A 24,836-nucleotide genomic window follows, 5' to 3' on the forward strand; every position below is an offset into this window, starting at 1 on the left:
GTAAAAAATGTGTTGCTACTTAATGATATGCAGCAGGTTCTTGGGTTTTTAGAGATGATGTCACAGAGTTCACAGAGTTGCTGCAGACCAGTGGAGTGTGAGGGGGCTGTGGAAAAGCTTTGTTCGTGTGCTGACCTTTGGCATAAAGATACTAGTGGTGCTCTCAAATTTGACAGTAAATTGAATTTAGATATGGTCATTGCTTACTGTGCACTAACTTTTTGGAAGTGTCTCAAACCAGCCTTTTAAACTGCAGGTATAGCTTTCTTTCCTGGATATTTATAAGCAGGTGGTGTTAGCTTAAAGTTTAATGAGACTCTTCTCTTTAAAGCGTGAAAAACTTTGTTCCTCGTTGATTTTGTTTATGCCGCTTGACACACAGATATTTCATTCTTTTCAATGGAACTGAATTTAGCGTCAGTAATAAGTATGGCCAGTCAGCCTGTCAAAACAGCTCTGTCAGTGAACATCTTGGTACACATTCAAAAGCAGCAAAACCAAAACCTGTCTGTCCCTCAGACCTGCCCACACTTACTTATACAGGCACATCCCCCCCAGGACAGCGCTGAATACAGCATGTTGCAAGTCAGCTGAAGGTGAGATCTGGGGTTCAAGCTAACCTGTTATATTCTGCAAAGGTGCAGTTACTGCCATGGAAAAATACAGTATCACTGCATTCTTATTACACTAGGACTTTTCGGTTCTGTTAGCACCTCCAGGACAGAGTGAAGGTGATTTCATTTGTTGAGTCAAATTAAGTGTTTATAGGGAAAAAGAAACCGTCACCAAATTTTTTTTGACTGCTAAAATCAAGTCAGTTTGTGTAGAAGGAACAGATGCTGCACTGCAGCTCCGTGATAAACATTGTTTGCAGTCTGTGCACTAAGTGGAATTTGATAGTTTTTCTTTCTGGGGCAGATTGCCTGTGCTTACTTGAATAAACAATCTTTGCTTTCTGTTTGTGATGCAGCTGCACTTCTGACAGTGAGACAGGGGACGATGTCAGGTATGGTATTGTATGCCATGATTGGTCTTCCTACTAAGTTGACTGCGATAGAAGGAACCAAAGGTTTCTAAAATCTTTGCCTATGATTTTCAGAATCAGAATTCTGTGAATCAGTGAAACTTTCACTGTATTAATTAGCTTAGGATACAATTCTTGAAACCACCTATGTGAAAAAAAAACCAAGAGCTGGGTTCTCTTTATGAAAACACTGCTGTTTGGTGATTTTGAAAATCGTATCCTAACTTTCCTATATGTATTTGAAAATCCTTCTCTTAAAGTCTGAACTACATTATTTCCTAATGCTATGCTTTAGAAAATAGTATCAAGTATTGCTTTAAAGGTCTCACTTATTAAAGCAAATTGTCCCTGTTACTCTTCTCTTCATTTTTTACATCCTGTCATGAGTTTATTTTCACACCTAGCGTTCTTCAGGTGCACGCAAACCGAGAAGTGTGGGGAATAGCAGATGAGCCCATCTGTTGGCAAGGGACACTGGCGTGGAAATTAATTTTACCTCATTAGCATAGCTCAGCTTGGATTTTGGGAATATCCACCCAATCAGCTGAGAACAGAGGTTTCTGACATGGCTGTCAGTTTAGCATGGCACACAAACCTCCAGAATGGTAAACCTTTAGAAGTGATGATCCTATCCCTGCTGAAGTCAGTGAGATCTTTGTTACTGAAGTCAGCAGAGGAAAAATGTCACATTGATGTCCCTTTTCTTGACTTATGCTAAAGTGTGTCTTCTACTGACCAGCATATTTTTTTGGTTCTGTGACACACCAGCTATTCTGCTGTCTTCTCTTTAGATTTATCAGCACCTTCTCTCCCATTTAGCTTATTTCTCATACTTGTTACCTGGGTGTCAGACTGAGTCCTGCAGAACTTCTCTCCCATCCGTTTGTAGTGTAAGAGGGAGTTTCATGTGTCGAACAACTAAACCTCATGGTAAAGGATACTTGGAAGTCTCACAGTTCTTTCTCTATAGGAGAGACTGCAATTTCAAGGCTGAGTTAAAGTGAAACCATTTGAACCTGTTAAGACACAAAAGAGATATGATCAGAATTAGACATTTGTACATTTGAAACTGTTGCGGGGATGGGCAGCAAACAGTAAGATAACATGCACAACAGTATGGCAAGCAGATTAAAAAGTAGGAGAAACTGTATGAAACAGTTGCCTGCCTCATCATAGGTTCTGCGAATCCTGGTTATGTTAGGTGAGTGCTGTAGGAGTATGTCTGGTGGATTTGTTGCACTCGCATTCTCTAGAATATGTTTGGTGTTCTCAGAACAAAAGAGTATTTTCAGCCAAGGTCTTGTGAGGTCTTGAGCATTTGCTCATGGGTGTTGAATACTTTCTACAAGGTTGTTTAGTGCTTCTCCAAACTGAAGCTTTAACCATGCTTTTTTTTAGGTCAATATCACATAGTACAGAATTTATAGCATACTTAAGAGAGTTATGTTTCTGTTATGCAGTCATTTTGTTGTATTTTTAATTATACAATAGTGATAGTAATTTAAGGTATTTTTTGCGTTGTCTAAAATAATTGACGTAAAAAAAAAATTTTAAAAGACACCATTGTGTTTGTTTTCTGCAGCCCCGAGAAAGAACTTCCTGTTGACATGGAATTCAGGTACAACACTTTAAAAACTGATGGGAACCTCCAGAAGTCCCTTCCAACCTCAGCCTTTCTGTGACTGTGAACATTCTTCAGAAGTGTCTGCACTTAATGAGTTGATCCTCCTTAGAAGGCAAAGGGGTTGTCTCTGTATGCAACTACTGCAAGGTTTAGAAGTAAAAAGAAGAAAGTGACCCTTGCAGTTTAATAACAGCAAAAAAGTATGCTCCTGAATACTCAGGACTGACAATATCAGAATGTGCTACTACTACCGTCAGGCTGAAAATAATGGAAGCATATTTTTTTGTTCATGTAGTACTAGTATAGGACAGGACAGTCCACATTTCTCTCATGTCTGGAGAACATTTGATTTTGAGTTGACTGATACTAGAAGTTCATGAATTGTGCAAAATAATCGTGACAACACTGTGGTCAGCAATCCAAACACACAGGGAAGGCTTTGCAGTGTATTATTTCCTCTACCATTATAATCATAACTCCATTGAATTTTAAGTGCATCTGTTTTCTTTCAAAAATTGCCAACATTTCAGACTTGATAGGTTTATTAAGCCACTCAGATTCATGTATGAATGTCCCTTAACTAGTCTTATTTTCAGTGATCTTGAAAGCACACTGAGCCCGCTGGACTTAAAATGAAATGTGAAGATAGAGTTAGATTAATAACTTTAAACAAACAATCTTGACAATGTTGTTTCTGTTTCTAAATTCATGAATAGGCTTGATCCCATATTAGCCAAAGTCCAAGGGAGCTCAGGGAGGATTTTCCCTACTTATTGTAACGTTGGATTTTGCTGTCTGCCTAATAAGAGGCTACGGTTAGTCTGTCTTGCGTTATCAGAGGAAAAAAATGACACTCCACTGATGAAAATGCAAGTTTGTTTATGCAGTCTGGGGGCAGGAGGCAGTTACTTCCACCTGCAGATTAAATTGCTTGTAAGTCTTTGTCTGCTAAGCCATTTGTTTGCATTCAGTCTTTGAAGTGACAAACCTAAAATAGGTTCAAGGCTTTCAGAGAAAGTGTTGCACGCTCCATTACAGAATATTTTGTTCTCTGGATTTTTGGCCACGTTTCTCACAGTTTCAGTAAAACTTTTGATTGCCTCTTTACTTAAGCAGCACTGTAGACACCCAATAGAGGTCTTATATCATCAAGCACTTGCAAGCTTTTTCCTTATGTCAGAATATGCTCTGCTGTGATATGTCATCCTAGTGTCAATTTGCAATTAAAATTAATTTAGAGGGGTCTACTAAATTCTAAGTCCGTAATTAATTTTGCCAAACTCAGTGCTTGTTCCCAAAGTCCTTGCAGTAATTACTTCTCACTGATGGCCTAAAAGCAGAATGTAAGCCAAACTTGAATGGTGTTCCCAAGCATTGTGCTGGCTCCCAGCATGGAGTGCGTCCTCCTGGCCATGCCTGTATCTGCACTGAACAAAAGAATGCTTTTTACAGAAGTTGTAAAAACATTCCTCAACACTTTGCTACTATGTTTCAAAGAATAAATGAGAAGTGACTTTTCAGTCACATTGAGAATTAAAAGCAGCAAAGGCACAGTTTCAAGCAATGAAAAGGAGGGGAAGGGTATACATGTTCATCTTGGAATGCTCAGGCCATTTTTTTTTCTCATCATTGGGATGAGATTTTCATACTAATAGAAAAAATGCTTCCCTCTCAAGGCACAACTGAATGAATGCTCTTTGAATTAGATTTTGGGACTGTGAGCTGGGCTGTGTAGGGGATTTTTTCTTTTTTGTTTGTGTATTTCTGCTTCATTTTCCAATAAAGAGAATTCAAAAAACATAATGAAATTCTAATGAGCCATCAGACATCTGAACTTGGAAGCATGGTAGCAGGGTCGTGTAACTGTGTGTGTCCTTTGAGGTCATCAGAGAAAACTGGATCCTATAATGACTTCTAAGCAAGCTTGGTAAAAGCCTGAAAAAATGAGCAGGGCAAGTGACAGTAACTGCTGATAAAAAAAACATAAAGCACCTGGTGTATTTTGGCAGCTCACAGTTTGAATTGCATTCTGGGCCAACCACGCGGTGGCTGCTGTAATGGCTGTCCAGCAGGCAAAGGCTACATTTGGCTGGGAGGTCCTGTCTTTTTATTGGCTCAGCTGATACAGCTGGAAAGAAAACAGATATGCTTTTAGGCATATGATCCTTCTTTTGGCCTTCTTCTGGAGAAACGGTCATATGCCAATGGGTTTTCCAACAGTATCAGTTGCTCTGATAAAAAATATTGCCTTTCTTCCAGCTCTGTTTTACTGAGGTCCTTAGTCCAAAACAGCCACAAAAGCACTACTACTTGACTAGCAGGCAGATACTTTTATTTTAAAAGAGTAGTAATAACAATCCTGATGAAATAAAATATGCATGGTGAGATCCTGTTGACCGTACCTGGTAAGTTGTCCCTTCTGATGGTACTTTATGGGGGCAATTCCACAGGAGGAAATTCAGCAAATTTTTTTTTGCCTATGTTCCTTTTTCTTGTCTTTATCGACATAGAAAAATTTTACCTGTGGCTACCCATTTACTTTATGACTCAAGTTCTTTTCTTAAAATGGGGAAAATAAATGCCTTTGTGCATGTGTGGGGTTTTTGTTTTTTTTGTTTGTTTTTTTTAAACACAGTATCTTTTTAGAACGTCACTCCAGAAATGTGTTGCCTAACTAGTGATCTGCTGTGCATTTGTGTTATTATTCTAGCCAAACAGACCTGGGATTCAGACTTTGGTAATTTTCTTCCTGCCATCCGCACTGCTGAAGGGGCAGCTTTACTGAGCTGACCTCTACAAAACTCCCCTCACAGCAGAAAGAGGGAACAAACTGAGATTCAGTTAGGTGAACAATTTCAGTATTCTGTTGAAAATTTAACATCTCATGTATTTCCTTGATGGGAGAGCTATTGATTGTCCTAAAGAACAGAAATGAAAGAGCGTTTTGGAAGACTTATTACCAGTGTCTTCCTTTACAAGAAAATATTTTCCAAAAACACCTGCTGCACTGGTAAGCTGGGAACTTATTTTTTTTCCTTTTCTTTCCCAGGAAAAGAGGATCAGTAGCATACGCATCACAGAAGCCTTGGTTGCTCAATGCCACAGTGGAAGAGAATATCACGTTTGAAAGCCCTTTTAACAAACAGAGGTAACAGCCGTCAGCACTGTTACGTGCTTTACTCCCCTTTTTGCTAAAGAACGGAGTTGCATAGATTGTAGTTCACCCATGGGTTCTCATCCCCCTGTAGTAACAAACGTACCACACCTGCCTGAATGTGAGAAAAGACCTGGAGTTCTGTGCAGTCCCCCTCTGACTGTGTTTTTCCTGAAGGACACAAGGGACAGAGTTCAGTCTCACTTGAACTGAAGTGGAGAAGTGTTTTCACTTCCAAGTGCCATGTCTGAGCAACATGCAGTACTCTCTTCTTATACCTAATTGACTAGTTTAACTCTCTTAGAAGGACATTAGCTGTTTGGGAGTGGGAATGTTGTTTGTTACAGTTTCAGTGTTAGGTACATTGTGAAGGATTAATGGGCTGCCTTTTTATTCAGTATAAAAGCCCACCAAACTTTCTAAAATATTTAAAAGTTCATGGCTGGTATTCCACCCTCCAACCCCTCCACCCTCCACCCCCCCTCAGAAGAAGTGGTTGGCTATGTATTCTCATCCTACACACATTTTTTCTGTCATCCTTGGATATCGAAACAAGAAACAAAGGCCCTGGGCACGAAAAAAGTTAAATGCTAAACATTAACAATATACCATGGAAGAATTTGTGCTTGTTTTGCCTGGGTTTAACTATTAAATCTTTTTAATTGGGAAGCTGACCTAAGATGCTTTTTCTTAGCTGCAATATTATTTACTTGCCTGTGATTGAAAGAGATCCCATTAGAACAATTAGTGGCTAACAGGTATGTTTTCCACTGTGTGATTTTTCCAGCTGGTTAATTTTTGTTCCTCTGCAGGTAGGAAATGTGCTTCTTTAGCAGTATCTGTGTGGATTTGGTGTTACCTCTCTTGTTTCCGCAGGTACAAAGCAGTAATTGATGCTTGTTCCCTCCAGCCTGATATTGACATTCTCCCTCATGGAGACCAAACCCAGATTGGAGAGAGGGTCAGTGAATGGCTACAGGCTTCTATTTTTGTTTTAAAAATGTAGAGGGTTTTTTATTATTTTGTTGTGTTCTTAAAATCTTACTGGTTATTTGGCAACAAAGGTAATCTTTTAGTTAAATGTACATTTGGGTCATTAGTCTGAAAGCTCATTGCTCAGTAAATGTGGAAACCGTGTCACATATGTGAGATGCAATGATTTAAATCTGCTGCTATCAGAATATTTGACTAATTCTGTGGCCGCTATCTCAGATGTCCTGACTTCACAGTGCATTTTTTGGTTTCTTTAGGAGTAACGTAAAAATAAAGAATTCATAGATTTTTAGAGCATCTTCCTTCAAAAAAGAGCAGGTGTTTAATAAACAGCAAACTAAACTTTATCACATCGGAGAAGGTTCAGGAGTGACAAGAAAGGAAACAGAAGTCAGAAATCTGTAAACAGCTTACTCTGGCAGATACTGACACTATCACAAGCAAACCAACCAACACAAACAAAAAAACAACAAAACCAACAACAAACCACCCCACATAAGGAAACATTTTAGGATACGTTTCCATGCCTAATCTCCACACTGGCTACCATGTTAATCTGAAATGGATTAGTTCCTAACCCAATTCATTGTGTAGCCGAACAGATGTTCTGTGAGAGATGGAGGGAAGCGGAGGGGAGGGGGGAGCTGGGGTGGTGTCTTTTGGCAGCAGTACTGACTGATGATACCTTCAGGTGTTTGTGAAACTGCAGGTGGATCCCAGGAAGGGTCAGTCACTTAGAGCAAGGTGGTAGCAGGGCACTAAGGGCTTAAAAGAAGTGAAATAGCAACCAGGTAATGTTCACCTCAGCTGGGTCTGATGTCCCAGCTAGCAGTTACTGATTACATACAGTGTGTAATGGAGCTGATAGACTACGACAGCATACAATTATAAAAATAAATTAAAAAATAGGACACAGCCAGACTCATAGGGCTAGCTTTTGAGTAGAAGTCTAGTTTAGACTGCCTGCAGAATAGTTGTGCCACCTACACCATTATATCACCACCAACCATTAAAGGTTTCCCGTCCTTCTGGTATGTATGGAGTACAACTCTGGACAGAGTGCTCTGGCTTTTCTAAGTATTTGTGTACTGTGTCCCCAGCTGAATTGCGGGCCCACACTTCTAAAAAACTTCTCTGGGTTTCTTTGTCTAGAATGTCTTCTGTGGATAATCTGATCAAAATATGAATATTCAGTTGACATTTTATAACTGTCTGATTGTTTTTCTCCTGCTTATCTCCAGGGTATTAATCTGTCTGGAGGGCAGCGCCAACGTATCAGTGTGGCAAGAGCACTCTACCAGCAGACAAATGTTGTGTTCCTGGTGAGTAGGTGCCATTATGTTTGTGCTGCAAACAGAAGCATGAGATGTGAGCATTTAGAGTATTTCATGGGTAACACACACGGAACACTGTGCTTCACTGACCTAAACCAAATGTGCACTGTTTATTTTATATCTGTTGTTAGCTAGCCTGTAGGTAAGAAGCGTTTTGCAAATGCTGCAGACAGACAGGTAGATATTAAGATACAAATTGAAATGCTAATGCTTCCCCTCTCAGTCTATTGGAATTTTTTTTTTTTTACCCTTGTGTTTATCTTCGGTACTTTTGGAAATTTAATAGTCTAGGCTGTATTCATGAAATTCCTAAGCTGTCTCAGGCTTAAAATTAATGCTGTCCTGTGTCTGGGGTGTTTCCTTTCTGCAACAAACGAAGCTGTCTGCCCACCCTGAACGGCTTGTTGTATTTCCTGTCCCAGCTTCAACAGATGTGCTGTGGAAAAAGGAGTGAGAGCAGGCTCTAAAACCTTGGTAGGTGGGAAAACGGATGCATCCCACACATTCGCTAGTAGTGAGCTTGGTGGCTTTCCAATTTAGGACTTCCTTCTTAAGCTCAGTTTTAAAGGAACTTTGAATCCAGGTGTTACGACAGCCAGACATGAGTCTCATAGGATTAGAAAAGCTGTGCACGTTAGAGGCCATCCCTAAAAGTCTGGGAGGTTACTTAGACCTTTGCCTGTAAGCAGTCTGATCAATACGTGCTGGCTTCATGTGCAGGGCATTTCCAAGCATTGCCGGGGATGCAGGAGGGCGGAGAGCAGTTGGGCCAGGTGCTGCAAATCAGCAGATCCAGAATTGGGCTGTCACTTGGTTTTGTCACTTTTGTCTTTTTGTGCAGGACACTTAATAATCTCCTAATAGTAGCAAGTTCTCTTATGGTTTGATAACGTAAAAGCGACTACAAATAAACTTTTTTCCAGTTATTAATCTCTTAAAAATAATCAGGAATCCTATATGTTAGTATTTGCAAACACACTGTTCTTTTAAGATTGATTTTGTAAACAAATGCTTATGAAACTTCTCTCACAAGTGTGCACCTCATATTCAATAACCTTTCATATTCCCTAAACTTCTTGTGGTCATTGCAGATACGAAAAAAGTTCATGTGTATTTTATTCTTAATAACATTCATTCATTCAGCATGCTTTATTTGTCGCATGTTGGACTGTTCCTGTAACAGGAACTGATTTTTTTCAGGTGTCTTGTAATCAATGCATCATTATAACCATACATGGTGAGTGTGGCCTAATAAACAGCCTCGCCGGACTCCACAGTGCAGTGTCAGGCTCTGTGAACTGGCACTTACAGTTCGCAGAAGCGCGGCATTGCATACGAGGTGGCTGTGCATAAACTTGGGACTCGGAATGATGCGTAGGTCTGTGCCAGATCGGAAGAGTGCAGCTGACAGCGTACAACCTTGCTCAGCGAGCACAGTGCACGCACAGTGCACACAGTGCTGAGAACAAATTCTGTCTGAATTTACTGTGTTTCAAAAGCACTTTTTAAGTGCTGTGCTCTATGTTATGATGTTCTGATTTATTAGAATTTCAGTGGCCGTATTTATCTTACTGTTGGTTTCAGATATTTTTGGTTTTGTAGAAACCAAAGGATTGTTGCACGAAAGCAACAATACTGAAGTATCTAATGCAGTCATAAGAGAAATGGTTGCAAAACTGAAGGGAATAAAAGTTCAAGGGGATTTTCTAAAGAATTCACCTTTTTGCTTATACCTCTCCCTAACTAACTGGTGGCAATGATATAATTCAGACAGCAGAATTAATTCAAATTCAATCAGCAAACATCTGCACAAAACAAATTCTGATTTTTAAGAAATCCTAGTTTTAGTGTAATGTCATAGTATGAAATAATACTACTAAGTAAATCCTACAGCCAGTATCAGTAGTGCAAGCAGAAATAATAGATTCGTAATTCCATATTAACAGGATCAAGTAAACAAGTCCCCCAAAAGATAGTACAGATTATCATATGTCTAAATTAATTGCATAGAATTCATTGATTCAGTAAGATAATCTAGGCTGTAAATCAAGCACCTGAGCACAGTCATCAAACTCATCGGTATTTCTCCTTTTGTGATTCTTTGTTAATGGAGTTTTGATTTATGGATATTAAAAAAAATCAGAAGGCAATTAGTGCAAGGGAAATTAAAATGTGCTTTCTGTCACTGTCCCTGGAGCAGTTTGTGTAATCTATGCCAGAGCCATACATTGCCGCTTTGTCTTCAGTCTGACAGAAACACCGTACTGCAGTTAGGCAGGCGATGAAACGCGTCTGTTGGGAGCAGTTCCCAGAGAGCCTCAGGAAATCCTAGCACTTACACCGCTGACGTTACTCTATGTCTGAGTAGCCATTGCAAAAAGACACTTCAAATTTGGTTGTTATGCAATTTAAGAAAACTGTTCCTCAGAACAATTTTGATCTTCTGATGGCCTTTTTTGATTGTCTATATTGATCTCACTGGTTTTACTGATACTAAAATCTGTCAGTTTCCTTAAATCCCATAAATGCTGGCTCCAAAAGCTGACCTCTTTTCCTCATGACAGGATGATCCATTTTCTGCACTGGATATCCACCTAAGTGACCATCTCATGCAAGAAGGGATCCTGAAAATGCTGCGGGAAGACAAGCGGACCATTGTGCTAGTAACTCACAAGCTGCAGTACTTACCCCATGCTGACTGGGTAAGAAAGCTCTTCCCATTTTTTCTTAGGAGGGAAGAATGTGTCATGACTGTGTCCTGCTAAAAGCAAGACTTTTGCTTCATCTTTCCACCAAGTGGTAGTTTAGTGAGAAGAGACATAATAAAGATCTTTTGAAAATTAGCCAGTGAGTTTCGGATGCCAGAATCATCTTAGAACACCTAAATAGGCTGGATTTTCACAGAGCTGATACTTAATACTCTCATGAAAACAGGCTGCATTTAAAGTATATTGAGCATCCAAACCCATTAGTTATATGGGAAAATTTTGTTCATTTTTTGATCTCAAAACAGTGAAATGTTTGAGTAATGTATTTGTCCATGTCTGGGATGTTACTAGGAATTTGTCTGTGTGTCACAGAAAAAAGTGGGTTTATGGATAATAAGGTGCATGGAAATACAAGGGAAAAACCAGTATTTTCTTGCAGTTAGTGCTAGTACATAATGTACCAAGAACATTTTTATCCTTTGCATGCTGACAAAATTTTAAGAAATGTGTAGCATTCAATTGTTTCGTAGGTTTTTTTGATTAATCTTGTAGTTAACAGAAAAAATCAAGGTATGCTTTCTATAACAGTTTTCAATTGCAAATGTCAAAGATGAAGCAAATCAAGGTAGGGTAAGGAGGTTTGGTTTGTTGGAAACTTTTTTTTTTTTTAAGTTCATTGCTTCACACTAGCCTTGCATTTAAGTTCTCGTACAGTTATCCATCTGCAACATCATGGGTCTTCTTGCCCACGAAGACTGATGACTACTGCAGTTATGCCTCCTAGCAGGACTCTCATTTGCAGCTTGCACAGACTATAGCAGCAGTTACTCTGTCTCAAGAAATCATCATATTTCAGCTGCTTTCTGTTCTTCATGTTGGCTTGCTATAAAGTTGCAGATAGACATTAATCATGTTTTTGGTGGGCAGCATTTATCCTTTATGGTGTCTGCTGTGACCTTGTCCCTCAGTTGTACACCTTTAAGAATTACTGCTGTTCTCAGCATAGTTCTGGTTTTCCAGTTAGCATGTCTCAGGATACAGGAGATTTCTGCCGCCTTCTTCTCCCTATGAGGTCCATATTAGCTGCTTCTTTTTCAGTTGTTATATATTGGCATTTTTTTTTAATATGCACAGCTATGGCCTAGTATCAGTATAATCTTTTTAATTTTCTTTATGAATATTAGACTCATTTCTAAGTGTTTGTGTTTTATGAGATACTCTGAGAATTGTTTTATTTTTGTTATCTTCTAGTTGGGTTTCAGTAATGTTTTATGAAATATACTGTTCCAAACAGCCTGGAGGACAGGAAGGATTTCTGTTAATGAAGTTTATAATTAAAAAATAGTTATTAAGAACTAGTTCATTTTTTTTTTCCTAAGCACAAGTCTCATTAAGCCTTAGCAAGTCTTACCCAGTGGAGTGCAGCAGGAATATTTATTTTATTAAGGAATTTTAAATCTGAAGAGATTTGAAGTATACCTGATGGCTCTCCTGAACCTTTGTAGCAAAACCCTTAGAAGAATTCAAGGTCCAGCCCAATTACAGGTTTCCTGAATAAATTGACCACTAAAAGATCCTTGTTTTCTTTATTTTTCCCTTCTTCTGGTGTAAATTCTTAGCAATAAATGGAATAGATTATTTCCCCACCCCCGCCCATGGAAATTTCTAAGTTTCCAGGGAGAGAGAAAAACAAATACTGCATTAACTATTTTCTAATGATGTCATGTGGGTTTACAATCCACATGCCTCATTTTCCAATTCTCCTTGTCAGATCTAAAGTGAAGGTGATTACACTGTGTATATAATGTGGTTACACTGATATAAACCTGGAAACCACACCCTTCAGACTTTGTCTTGCATCTATGAATTTTTTTTGAGGCTATGTCCACTATTTATGCTTTTAAAAGCTTTAGGGATTCAAATTCCCTAGCTTTTCCTTATCAGGTCCGTGATATCAAACAGACGGTGGAGTCAGCATGCTCCTATCTAATTGCCTGAATGAGGGCAAAACATGCTGCGCACAGTGTGTTGCTAAAAGCTTTTTCCTTTTAGAAGGTAGGAGAACTCTAAAATCTTACCTTGCTAATGACTTGTATTTAGGAAGAGTAATGCACTCTCCCGTCTGCTGACGGGGACTCCGTTCTTTCTTACTTAAAAGCAGCCTTCCTTTCTGAAAGCATGAAGCACAGGAAGGTACATGCTGGTTTTGCAGCAGCTTGAGTAAAGGGGAGTTGAGAGAGAACTTCACTGTCTTTTAAAAATACAGATTTGTTTGCAGAAATATTCTGTATTTAAGAAAAGAGAAAATTCTGTCCAGGCACAGCAACATAGCTTTAAAATAAATAGAGATACAGGGCTATTTATCTCACCACTTGTGTTTCTAACTTTTTAGATAGTTGCAATGAAAGACGGTAACATCCAGAGAGAAGGAACACTCAAGGACATTCAGAAATCAGAGACTGAGCTCTTTGAACACTGGAAGACGTTAATGAATCGACAAGACCAAGAGCTGGAGAAGGTTTTTGATGGGCAGGGCAATGGACATTTGCAAAAAATTTGACAGGTTTTTTTTTTAAGGTTGAAAGCATGAGCAAGGAATGACGTGCTGTGTGTGATTTCTGATTTTTTAGTGTGAATGTAGTATCCCAATTACCATTATTATTGATCTATTAAGTGAAGATCCTTCATCTGGACATCTCATACTTCCTTGATGCTGTTGCCTCTGACCCATTCTTGTTAGTGAAGCCCTATCAAAATATTCTTGTCTAAGGAATATTAAATTGGGCCATTTTAGGGGAAAAACCTTATTAATATGCAATACTGACAACTGCTTCTATAAATATGCCTGAAACTACTCACACATTTTGTCTTTAATACTACAACACAGGAAGAATGACATATTAATCTTAGTTCTTTTTAATTCAGCAATATCTGTCCAAGTTAAGATTCCAGGAGGGTTGGAACTGATAACCTGAAATTAAGGTCAGACATCTAATTTATGTCCTGAGGTTTTACACAGAGGTAGCAAATCCATCACTTAGGACTGCCTGCTCTAAGACTCTCACTTTTATTTTTCTCTCACCTTCTGATTGGAAATAAGTTTTGTCACAGATAGTAATTTTTTCATCAATTATCTGATTGAAAACATACAAACTGTCCCTTTTTTAGGAGACTATTATTGAAAGAAAAACTGTTTTGGAAAGAACAAATCTCCGGAGGACTATGTATTCCCGTGAAGCTCTGCTGAAAGATGATGAAGAGGATGAAGGTAAAAGGGCACCCTTTGAGCCCAGTACCACTACATTACTGTTTCACAGTGAAATTATTTTAAAATGAATGAACATAATTAAAACTGGCAAGAGAATAGTAATTTTTCATGTGGGTCATGATTTGTTGAGAATGCGGTTTCCATTGAGTTTATCTCTAGACTACAGTGATTTCAAGCATCCAGAAGTCATAGCTTCCTCCAAACTTTTGAGGGTTTTTTTTTCTTATACTTGAACATGATTTGATAACAAAGGAGGAATAATATTGAATAATTTATGCTGGGTGAGCTTCAAACCTGTCAATAGCTAAGCACACTTGCTTAAGGTTTGACCTAGGAAAAAATTGCAATTAATTTTTGTCAAGCTAGTACTTTTTAAATCACAAAAACATGGCTGAAGACATTGACCACCTAGTGCTAAGGTTTTTTGCATCTTTTTAGCATGCGTTACCAGTAACTTCAGCAGGTTAATACATACGTGCCTGAGCAGGTAATTTCACCGTAAAGCCACTATTTCTCCTGTATAAGATGATCTGTTTTGAGGCTGCCACTTGCCAGGCTCTATGTAAGGTGTGTACGAGTAAATCAGCATGGCTGTACTTTTGTCGTGTGCATTGCAGAAGAAGTAACAGAAAGCGATGATGAAGACAACCTGTCTTCGGTGCTGCATCAGAGAGCCAAGATGCCCTGGAGAGCCTGTGGCAAGTACCTCAGCGCAGCGGGAATCCTCCTGCTGCCACTGCTGGTTCTGTCCCAGCTGCTGAAGCACACGGTGATGGTGGCCATCGACTACTGCCTGGCGCGCTGGACCTCAGATGCCATTTCTGGGAAGACAGAGCTAGAGCTGAAAAACTGCTCTCACTGCGAGGTACGCAATGCCTTGTTCGCCTTCCTGCTGTGATTTAACCGGTGGTGATCTCCCACTGTCAACCGCTGCTCCAAGACTGGTATGCGGCGTGCTGTGTTTCTAGCAATAGAGCCACTCCAGAGTATTTTGAAGGTTAATGCATTTTCGGGTACACAGTGCAAGCAAACTAACAGTTAAGTTTTGTGTATTGTTGTTCTCCTTTGCTAGATTTATTGTATTTTCATCTAGGTGATTTGCCTAAACCTTGGTCTCCAAAATAATTCTGATATCGTAGTTCTTTTTTCTTTTTCCTGTACTGTTGTATTCTCACTGTAAATAGGGCTTTCAGGTTTTGCAACATATGGAAAACACAGATTTTTTATTTTTTTTTTTTTCTTTTTATGACAAGCATGCTTTTTTGATTGATTTTTATGTGAATTCCACATGGAACTGACCACAGTGTTACCTAGCAGGGTACCCTGTATCTATAAAGCAGTAGTGGAGGGATTTTGTTAGAACTGGGGTTGTTTTCTTTATTGGGATCTAGTGCCTACAAATAATCCATATTAATGTTCGGGAGGCGCATGTATGATTTCACTGGAGTCATGCTTTCATCTCCAAAAGATGCATTATTGATGCTGGGTTTTAATATTAAACTAGTATTTCAAAATAAAAACTATTAAATTCTGTTCCTATTAAAAAAACCAGACCAAAACAATGAAGTCATAATAAATGCTTTGAAGATGCTTTTTTTCCTTCACATTAAATTATCAAATATATCTTTTCAGGGTTTTTTGTAGTATTCTGTGATTTTTAAATTACTGATTAATCTCTTATTTAGATGCAAACACTCCTCTCTCCAAAGGATAATAAATTGTGGTTTACGATGGTTGAAAATCATCAGCAGTTTAATTTAGGGAGGAAAAAGGATTCACTCCTTACATTTTTTTCAGTCCTGTGTTTGTGTTTTTACAATAAATTTTAAACATAATTTACCGTGAATAATTTTGCTGCTCTTTGTTTCTTAGGATTTCAACCATTCTCCATATTCAAAAGTTTTCAGCATTCTCTGCTGTCTTGGGATTGTATTATGTCTTGTTACATCAATAGCGGTGGAGTGGACTGGCTTGAAAGTCACCAAAAAGCTACACTCTTCTCTACTAAATAAAATTATTTTGGCTCCAATGAGGTATCCCTCTGATTGCAATACAAATTGTCTTCTAGTCATTTTGTGTATCTTACTTCAGGGCAGTCTTCTAAGTACAGTTTTTGTTAAGAAGTGACTGTGAATCACTTTTAATTTTTTTCATGTGTCATTGAAAATCACCAGGTATCGAACTACTGAGCAATTTTTGAAGGTGGTACCCGGGCTGCTGGGGTCCGTAGACACAAATCAAATGCCTCTCCTGCCTGACTGTGACTTTAGAGATTTACTTCCCTGAATGTTTAATTTTTCTCTTTGCTGTTTTTAATTAGGGAGAAAACACAATTATTGATCAATATGTTTCACAGTTCATTCATAGTGTGCATTATAATAATTGGAAATATTTGCTGTCAGGCAGCCATTGTGCAAGCCTATGAAAGATAATGAGCTTAGACAAGTGTCATCACAGGCACCATTAGAGCACACTGGGATGCACAGATACCAGTAAAGGCCTTTGTTGTCCTGCATAAATTTTCTTTGTAATGCACGAAAGGGAAGTTGTAGCTTGATTCAAACCTGCAGCTGTTACTGAACATCAGGAAAAATACCTTATTATTTTTAAGCTGACTGTATTTGACCTAGAAATCATGGAGAACTAATATACATGGAAAACATCAGATATTTTTTTTTAAACTTTTTTTTTCAGGCTAGAATTAGCCTTAAGGTTCAACATGAGTTATGAAACAGTTAACAATTACAGAGCAATAATCAAGTTTGCATTTTGTGTATGTAAATATAAAGGAAAGGTCTTTTAATATATTATTCCAATAGTTGTTCTTAGTTATGCATTTCTATTCCCAGAAAAATGCAAGACTTGCAATTTAACTTTGCATTTTTCGTGAGTTGAAGAGGCCTCAAACTGCGAATCTGAAAGCATTTTTTAAAATTGTGGTCATGTGTTTTGCATAGCTTAGGCAGTAGAGGGAGCTGAGGACATGCTTGCTGCTGTTGGGTTACATTCAAGACCGCCATTTTATTGGAAAGCCATAGTTACGGGGAAAAATGGGAGACTTTACTGTGGCTGTCAATTTATTTGCTTGTGTCTGTGATATAGTACCTAGCTTAAGGAAATGTTCAAAACTATGGTGGTATCAGTGTTGTCATCTTTCCCATTCCTTGTCTCATTTTAGGTTCTTTGAAACAACACCTCTGGGAAGCATATTGAACAGATTTTCAGCTGACTGCAATACCATCGACCAGGTACTGAATAAATGTATTCAAACTCCCAAGTTATCCTATCTTTCCCAGTCTGAAAGACTGGGTTTTCATTTATTGTAGACTCATTAAGATGAAGTTTACTGATGATCTATTATTTTGACTACTGTATCAATTTGCGTCAGGATTTTCTAGGCTCATAATGAATTTTTCATCTTAAATGCACATTGAAAAACCATTTATTTGATTAAGATGCCATGTATAGAAAAGGGAAGCAAAATTAAATCAATAGTGATATCCCCAAGTTAAGATCTACTTTTTTTAGAAGTGGGTAAACACATTCACTTGACACATACGAGCAAATGAAATGAGAAAAAGGCAAATGCTGTTGCCCAAAATAGAAATGACTGAAGTTCACATTATCAGTATTTACCCCAGACTGCACTGCCAGTTCATAGGATCGATGCAGATGCTGAAATTGTCTATTACATCTATCTGTAATCCTCTGACATAAGGAGTGTGGCCCACAATGCAGACACGTGAAGCAGCCCCACAGAAATCCCTTCAGACTTTCCCAAAGCTCAGCAGTCAATTCAAGAGCAGACCTGTATGCTTAGTGCTTCAAAGCCTCAAAATTTTTTTCCTCGTTTAAGTAGGAGAAAGGAATATGAAATAATGCTGTTTTAAACTTGATATGCTATGGAAGATTCTGTGTGCTTATTCTTCTTTATCTATACAGCACATTCCAGCTACCCTGGAGTGCTTGAGTCGTTCCACTTTGCTGTGTGTATCTGCTCTTGCTGTCATCTCATACGTCACACCAATGTTTCTCATTGCCCTGGTTCCCCTCGCAATCATGTGTTACTTCATCCAGAAGTACTTCCGAGTCGCATCACGGTAAGAGCATAAACCAGTATCATTCTGGCAATAGAAACATCTTCTGCAATGCATGATTGCATTGCAGAATTGCAGTGCTGAGGAACTTCGTGTTTAATTTCGGTCCTGTCAAAGCCATGGCCCTGTCTGAAAGTGAGCCAAATCCACTGTAGTGAAAATGCATCATTTTACAAGTGCCCTTGTCTGCAGCTCTTCAAGCAGAACTCCAGGGAGGCATGAAGGGGGTCTTTGTCCGTGAGCAAAGTTTCTTTAGAGTTCACAAACACACAAACAAACTGGATTCTGTCCTTCCCAAGGGCTGCATGCTGGCTAGGTCCAAGCAAATGTGGTGACAGAACAGGAAAATTGATGGCTGCCTATCCAGATGGAAGTGGAAATCTGTAAAGACTGGAGAATGCAGTACAACCATGGTGGTACTGTTGCCCATTATGGATCCAATACGCACGCTCTTGTTCTGGGTGCCTTTTAGTTTTAACAAGTTGAAAACTTTTAGCCATATCTGTGATTTTTTTCCTTCTACGGTCATAGAGCTTCCCCCTCGGTGGCACCTAAGAAGCGTTTGCAGCTATGCTGCGTTTATCCCTTCATGGATGCATGGATGGAGAGGGCGTCTGCAGCCAGTTTACTTCCTGCTGGAAGGAACTGAGACTAAATAGAATTTCACCCCACATGTGCTTCCACTGATTTGATGGCTAAACCTGAAACTGAGAAGCACAACCTAATGATGAGCGCATGCTCTCATTTACTGAGTGTATGAGTTATTCTGTTGGCTCAGTGAGAAGTTGTGCTGTCATCTGGGGAGAGAGAGGAAGCTGCATTTTGCCTTCTGCTTAACTCAAGCTCTTATTTGCAGTATCCCATTAAATTTATATTCAGCATAGAGCCAGAATGGTGTTTAAATGAATAAACAGTTGAGTATAAGAAATAGAAATGTAGGACAAATGAGAGAAGGCAGTGAAGGGAAAAGACCCATTCAGAACTCCAGCACTGTTTGTATGAAATGTTAAAAGAAAAATCCTCCCAGGGTCTTCATTCACTGCTTGGAGACATGCAGCACTGCTTTGCAATCTATCTGAACCTTACATATATAATTATTGTGATGATATTCCCTTTGACTCCTCGGGTCTGTTTCAAGAGAATAACTGCACAACAAAGCTGGCTTTTTACAAAATTCTTTTCATAACCCCCTCTAGGGACCTGCAGCAGCTGGATGACAGCACTCAGCTACCATTACTCTCCCATTTTTCAGAGACTGTTGAAGGTCTTACCACCATCCGAGCCTTCAGGTATAGGTTTTTAAGAAACATACATTACCTTGCTTTTGAATATCTGTCTCTGATTCTGTTCTGCATTGTGCAGTTATAAGTACTTGTTATTTGGATCATCTGGAAAATCCAGAGTCCCCAGAAACACTGGTCAGGGGGAACTCCAGAACATTGAAGAACTTTAAGCATTTTGCATGTGAAACTGTAAAAAAACAAGCTAATCTGTGTCAGCTGCCCTGCAGTAACTCTCCATACACTTGCACGCAGCCTGAAAAAAAAACTTGTGGGCAAATGTGATTTAAGAAGCTAAATTAGCTTGCAATTACCACAGCATGCAGTGTGGCAGACTATGCGCTTGGACAGTTTCCATGGGACAACTAATATGCACTAACTTGTTATGCCAGAGTAATTTGTGTATGAGTCGATGTCCTGGTGAGATAAGCTGTGCATGCTAGTGACTTCAGAGGATACAATAGCAGCCTAAGTTATTTTTCAGGTTGCTAGCTGAAAATGTGGTTGTTTATACTGATTTTGAAAATACACAAGCTGGAGACAGTCACCTGTTTTGATTCATTTTTCCGTCCACATAAGCTCACAGGAGAGCAGCCCAGGAACACCTGATAACGTGCCTGGGTTGCGTATCTGTGTTACCAAAACGGCAGTCACGCTGATACTAGCAGAGGTACCAATAAAACTACTGCTGAGCTTACCAGCTGCTTTCCCTGCACTAGTGCTATTCTTGTCTTTTCCCAGTTGACTCAAATGCAGTCAACCGTCTTCCACACCCATCTCATCTAGATGTCTGCATGTTCTGTCCGTGAATTATTACTGTTACCATTCTATCTTTGAAACCATAGTGCTTATTCCTCCTCACCTAGAATGGTAGTTTTACAACAGAAGTAACGCACAGTTAACTTTTTGTGAACTGTTCTAAGTAGGATACAGACAGCTCAATGAAAGAACAACCAATTTGTTTGTTTCTTTTTGACTGAAGGTAGCTTCCCAAAGAGTGGTAGAACTGCATAGCATTTTCTGTTATTAATTACTGTTATTGGATATTTAATTCATTAAGTGCCAACAGTGTTCTCTAGTTTGAAGCTATTTCTATGTTCAGTTTTAAGGAAATTCAGTTTCTCTTTTAACTGTCGCTTTTCTCATCCATATATTATTCTACTTCATCAACAGGATCTTTAGAGTATTATGGCTATATATTTTCAAGTGTTGATGCAATAAATAATATTCAGTGCTATTAAGCTAATGATTTGAGCCATTTGGAGCATTTCCTCTTGATTCTTCCTATCACCATGAAATTAATTCCTCTGCCAAACAGTTGTGTTTGGTGCCTCCTTTTTCTTAAACCCTGCGTTAACTGATGTGTGTCTGACCCAACAGCCACGTGCATTCAGTAAGTTCTGTATTCCATCTGCCTGCCAGCCTCCCGCGTCAGCTGGTAACCTAGCTATTTTTAGGACTGTGTAGCTTTTCAGCTGCCTAACATATTAGCAGGAGTGGAGTTTAGACTTGCTAGCTTGAGCATCCCTAAAAATAACACTAATTCAGGAATCCAGTCGTAAAGTTAGGGAGGTGCCAGTTGTTCCCAGAGTGTTCTTACTCTTGGTAACTCTGCCCGCTGCACTTACTCAGAATGCACAAGGAAAGAAATGTACAAAAAATCTAGGGGGAGATCAGAAAGACAGCTGCTGCTGCAGCTATAAATTCACCTTCAGCAGATGTCCTGGCCTGATTTATAGTTTGCTATCTGGCACTTCAGCTAGTGTTGGTGCTAAATAATCACTAAAACGTAAATCTGAAGGCTTCTGCAAAGACTGCTCTGTATTCTGAGAGGCCTGGTAGTCTGGGGACAGTTTCTGAAAAGAAATTCTGATATTTCTGCAGTACTCCACCAACAGCAGTAGCTTTGTCTGCATCCCCGTTCCACATGCATATGCATGACTGACTCGTGATGCATACCTCACATCTTCTAAGGCATATCTGCATCACATAATACCTCATGGTATAGAGATATGAAAGTTAAATGTGACTGAACTGGTTCCAGAAGCAGTAGAGCCATCTCTGTATGGTAGGGCACTGAGAGTAATTAGTCCTGGGGAAAGGCGGGGCTCACTAGTTCTGACGCTGCATGATGCTAATGCTCGCTTTCAGGGACAACCGTTCTGGGCTATGCAAGCACACCAACATGCTCAGAGCCAGCCCAGGCCATCCTCCACTGCGCATAGCAGACATATCTCTTATGTCTTGGCACATGGCTAAGTTGTGAACAGCGAAATTATTTCCACAAAGTGGCACTTATTTCTTTTCCTCAAAAGCATAAATGATTTATGTAAAGTCATAACTTTATTATACTGTACTCAGAAGAAGGATTAAGATACCCTGCAGTGAACAAATTTGAAGGCTTCTCTAAGCCATGTCCTTCATACCTAAAACATCGTTGTATCTTTCTCTCATATCAGTATAAGGAGAGCTGAGTCTATAAATAAGTAGTGCTTGTTGCAAGCATAATAGCTAAAGATATAAATAGGGCAAAGTTTTATAGGGGGAGATTAGCAAATTTGTTAAACTTGCTAATGTAATAAAGAGGGGAAAAAGGCAAGCTTTGTGTGCTTAAACTAGATCTGCAGGCCTTCAAGTTTCTGTTACCAGCCTGGAAAAAGCTTTTGTGCCAGACATCTCCTTTATTATCAGACATAATTATTGATAAACTTTATTATTAACAGCACATTAATTTACACCTATACAAATAAATAAGCCCAGCTAAATGGATGACTGGCTGACCCCGCTCTAAATAGGTGCAGCAGGGAATGATCTCCCAGAGCTGCTGAACTCAAGGCAGAATTAATTGATGCAGCTATGCTGATGAGTGGGTGCAGATCCACTGCAGTAAACTGTAAACAGACCTATTTGCCACTAATCTTATTTTGTATTCTGTGGCTAATTCAGGGGCGGGGGGGGGGAGGCAGGGCCAGGCACCACACTTTTTTCCAGTCTGTTACTTCTTGTTGCACCATGTACTCGGACTTTTGTTTTCCAAAGTGCTCCATTTGTTTAGTGACAAGGACAAAGATGTTTGTCTAATACTTGAGCTACCATGAGTGGAGGTACTTTGAATTTATACTTTATAAATTATTACAATTTCTAGGCACTACAATAATATAAATTTTAAAACTTGAGCTTATATGATTGAGAAGAGGACCTGCATTCTGCAGTGCTAATACTTCTTTTCACAAGTACATGCATGATTATTTCTTTCATATATTTTTTTAATTTTTTAGTTTCAGAATTGTCTCTCTTAGAGTAACCATGTAATAAAATACATTTAGAAAATGCCCAGTGTGATCTAGAAGTCCTACGTAAAGTTTCATCAATGCAATAGCATCCATTTACTCCTGAAGATATTTTACAAATAGTTTGCATGTGTCTAATGCAAGTCTACAGATGATGTCACTCTGAACTATTGATAGGCTGATTTAGACCCTGTGTCAAGCTATCCATGAGCATATATACCCCCAGAAATTAAATTTTACTTTTCATTTTTCCAAGACCCCAAGGCCTGACCCTTTTTTCTTTTTCCTTTTTTCTTTTTTTTTCAAGGTATGAAGCCAAATTTCGACAAAAACTTCTTGAATACACAGATTCCAACAACATCGCTTCCCTTTTCCTTACAGCTGCCAATCGCTGGCTGGAAGTTCGCATGGCAAGTACATAGTTTTTGTGTATGAAAATGAATTTATCTGCCTTCATTCCAAGCAATCTGATGAGGCATCCAACAGTTATCCAGCCTCATCTGGGTTTCAAAGCTACACCTTTACCCTTTATATCTGTATCTCTCTGTGATGAACATGTGCCCAACCCATCCTAGAAACTGAACGGAGCATGAATTTTCCCCATAGCCTGCAGCTGTTTCTTGAAGACAAGAACAGTTGTTGTAGGTCACATTGGCTCCTCTGTGTGTGAAGAGTGATCAGAGCTGGTCGAGCTGTGCCGCCAGCCAGGTTGCCTTCATGGGACTGCGTTAGTCAGTGTCGGCGGCCCTTGACTTGTGGCTCCACAGGAACATTTCAACATCTTGGAAGCTCTCTAAATAAGCAGAAGGATGTAGACAGGTTTGTGCCTGTTTCAGGTCATCTGAAGAACACTAAAGATATTCAGGTGCCTGTTTCCTTAGAGTGCTCAGTAAAATGGCCTGGCATGAGAAACTATTAAAAATAATGCCTTGAGAAGCAAATCAAGGAATTTTATGTTGTTATATTAGTATCAGGCTTTGTTAGACCACGGTGTAGTACCACGTTTGCAGTAACATGGGCTCCTTTTATATGTGCTAAATGTATGTTAACTCATATGTCATGTCACACTCTATACCTCTATTTTGGACTCTATTTTAGGTGGTGCCTTTTGCTACTTAAATTCAGAAATTGAGTATAACTTAAACAAAATATAATTACCCTTCTATATGTTCAGTACTAGAGCATATCAAGTCCCTAATTCTGATCATTGCCTGTATCACTAGTAAAGAGTACAAACATAGACGAGTGACAGTTTCCCTCCTACAGGGTTCATTTTCTAGTGTTACACAATTTTACTCAAAGACTTATCTTCAGGAAGTCAAATCATTAATGGTTTAAATTAAAGCAGCAAACACCCATCATGGGCGGACACAGTCTGACTAATAGATACATGCTGTGCAAGAACAGCTTGTTTGAACAAATATGGATGGTAGCCACCCAGCAGCCACTGCAGTGCCTCCCTGCAGTCAATCATCAGCCGCAGAGAGGATCCACTCACAGAAGGGATCACACAAGCATTTCCCTCCTACCCCAGGTAACATCAGCTGCACAGTTTCAGCCACCTCCATTACATGCTTAAGATACCTGTGTTGACTTCTCCAGAAGAATAGGAGTGCTGGTGCAACTCCTTCTGTGTACAGCAGCATTTCCAACCACCACAGCCACACTAAAGGCAATGAGAATGGGTTCCTAGGCAGGGTCTGTATGGAGTTCTGTGGTATTTTCGGCCGGTATTTCAACCTGTGCAATTGGTTTGTTATTTGGTATACAAAGTTATGAGAATGTTTTAATCATTTGTAGACTTACAGTGATCAAGCTTATTCATATTCTTTCAGGAGTACATTGGAGCATGTGTGGTACTCATAGCAGCTGTCACTTCTATTACCAGTTGCCTGTATAGTAAACTCTCTTCAGGACTTGTAGGCTTGGGACTAACCTACGCTCTTATGGTAAGAATCTCAGCACCCTTTTTGTCTCTCCCAAACTTTTTTTGTAATTCTGCAGGGCACAAAGATGAACAGGAAGATTGAAGGTGTCTGTACATCTATAGTGGGTACTGTAACA

General features: G+C 39.2%; 1 protein-coding gene across 1 annotated transcript in view; it reads left to right on the top strand.

The window, feature by feature from the left end:
• ABCC8 (ATP binding cassette subfamily C member 8) overlaps positions 1-24,836 on the top strand; it is an 81,814-nt gene that overhangs the window by 46,787 nt on the left and 10,191 nt on the right. Inside the window, exons 17-31 of the mRNA XM_075425083.1 lie at positions 971-1,006; positions 2,607-2,642; positions 5,698-5,796; positions 6,679-6,763; positions 8,037-8,117; positions 10,694-10,831; positions 13,230-13,355; positions 14,006-14,105; positions 14,723-14,970; positions 15,978-16,138; positions 17,284-17,353; positions 18,048-18,205; positions 19,399-19,491; positions 23,080-23,182; positions 24,608-24,721. Of these exons, the coding sequence (XP_075281198.1) occupies positions 971-1,006; positions 2,607-2,642; positions 5,698-5,796; positions 6,679-6,763; positions 8,037-8,117; positions 10,694-10,831; positions 13,230-13,355; positions 14,006-14,105; positions 14,723-14,970; positions 15,978-16,138; positions 17,284-17,353; positions 18,048-18,205; positions 19,399-19,491; positions 23,080-23,182; positions 24,608-24,721 (1,648 nt within the window). The remainder of the gene's footprint in view (positions 1-970; positions 1,007-2,606; positions 2,643-5,697; positions 5,797-6,678; positions 6,764-8,036; positions 8,118-10,693; positions 10,832-13,229; positions 13,356-14,005; positions 14,106-14,722; positions 14,971-15,977; positions 16,139-17,283; positions 17,354-18,047; positions 18,206-19,398; positions 19,492-23,079; positions 23,183-24,607; positions 24,722-24,836) is intronic.

The sequence above is a fragment of the Opisthocomus hoazin genome, chromosome 7 (assembly GCF_030867145.1).
Source record: "Opisthocomus hoazin isolate bOpiHoa1 chromosome 7, bOpiHoa1.hap1, whole genome shotgun sequence".
Lineage (NCBI taxonomy): Eukaryota > Metazoa > Chordata > Aves > Opisthocomiformes > Opisthocomidae > Opisthocomus > Opisthocomus hoazin.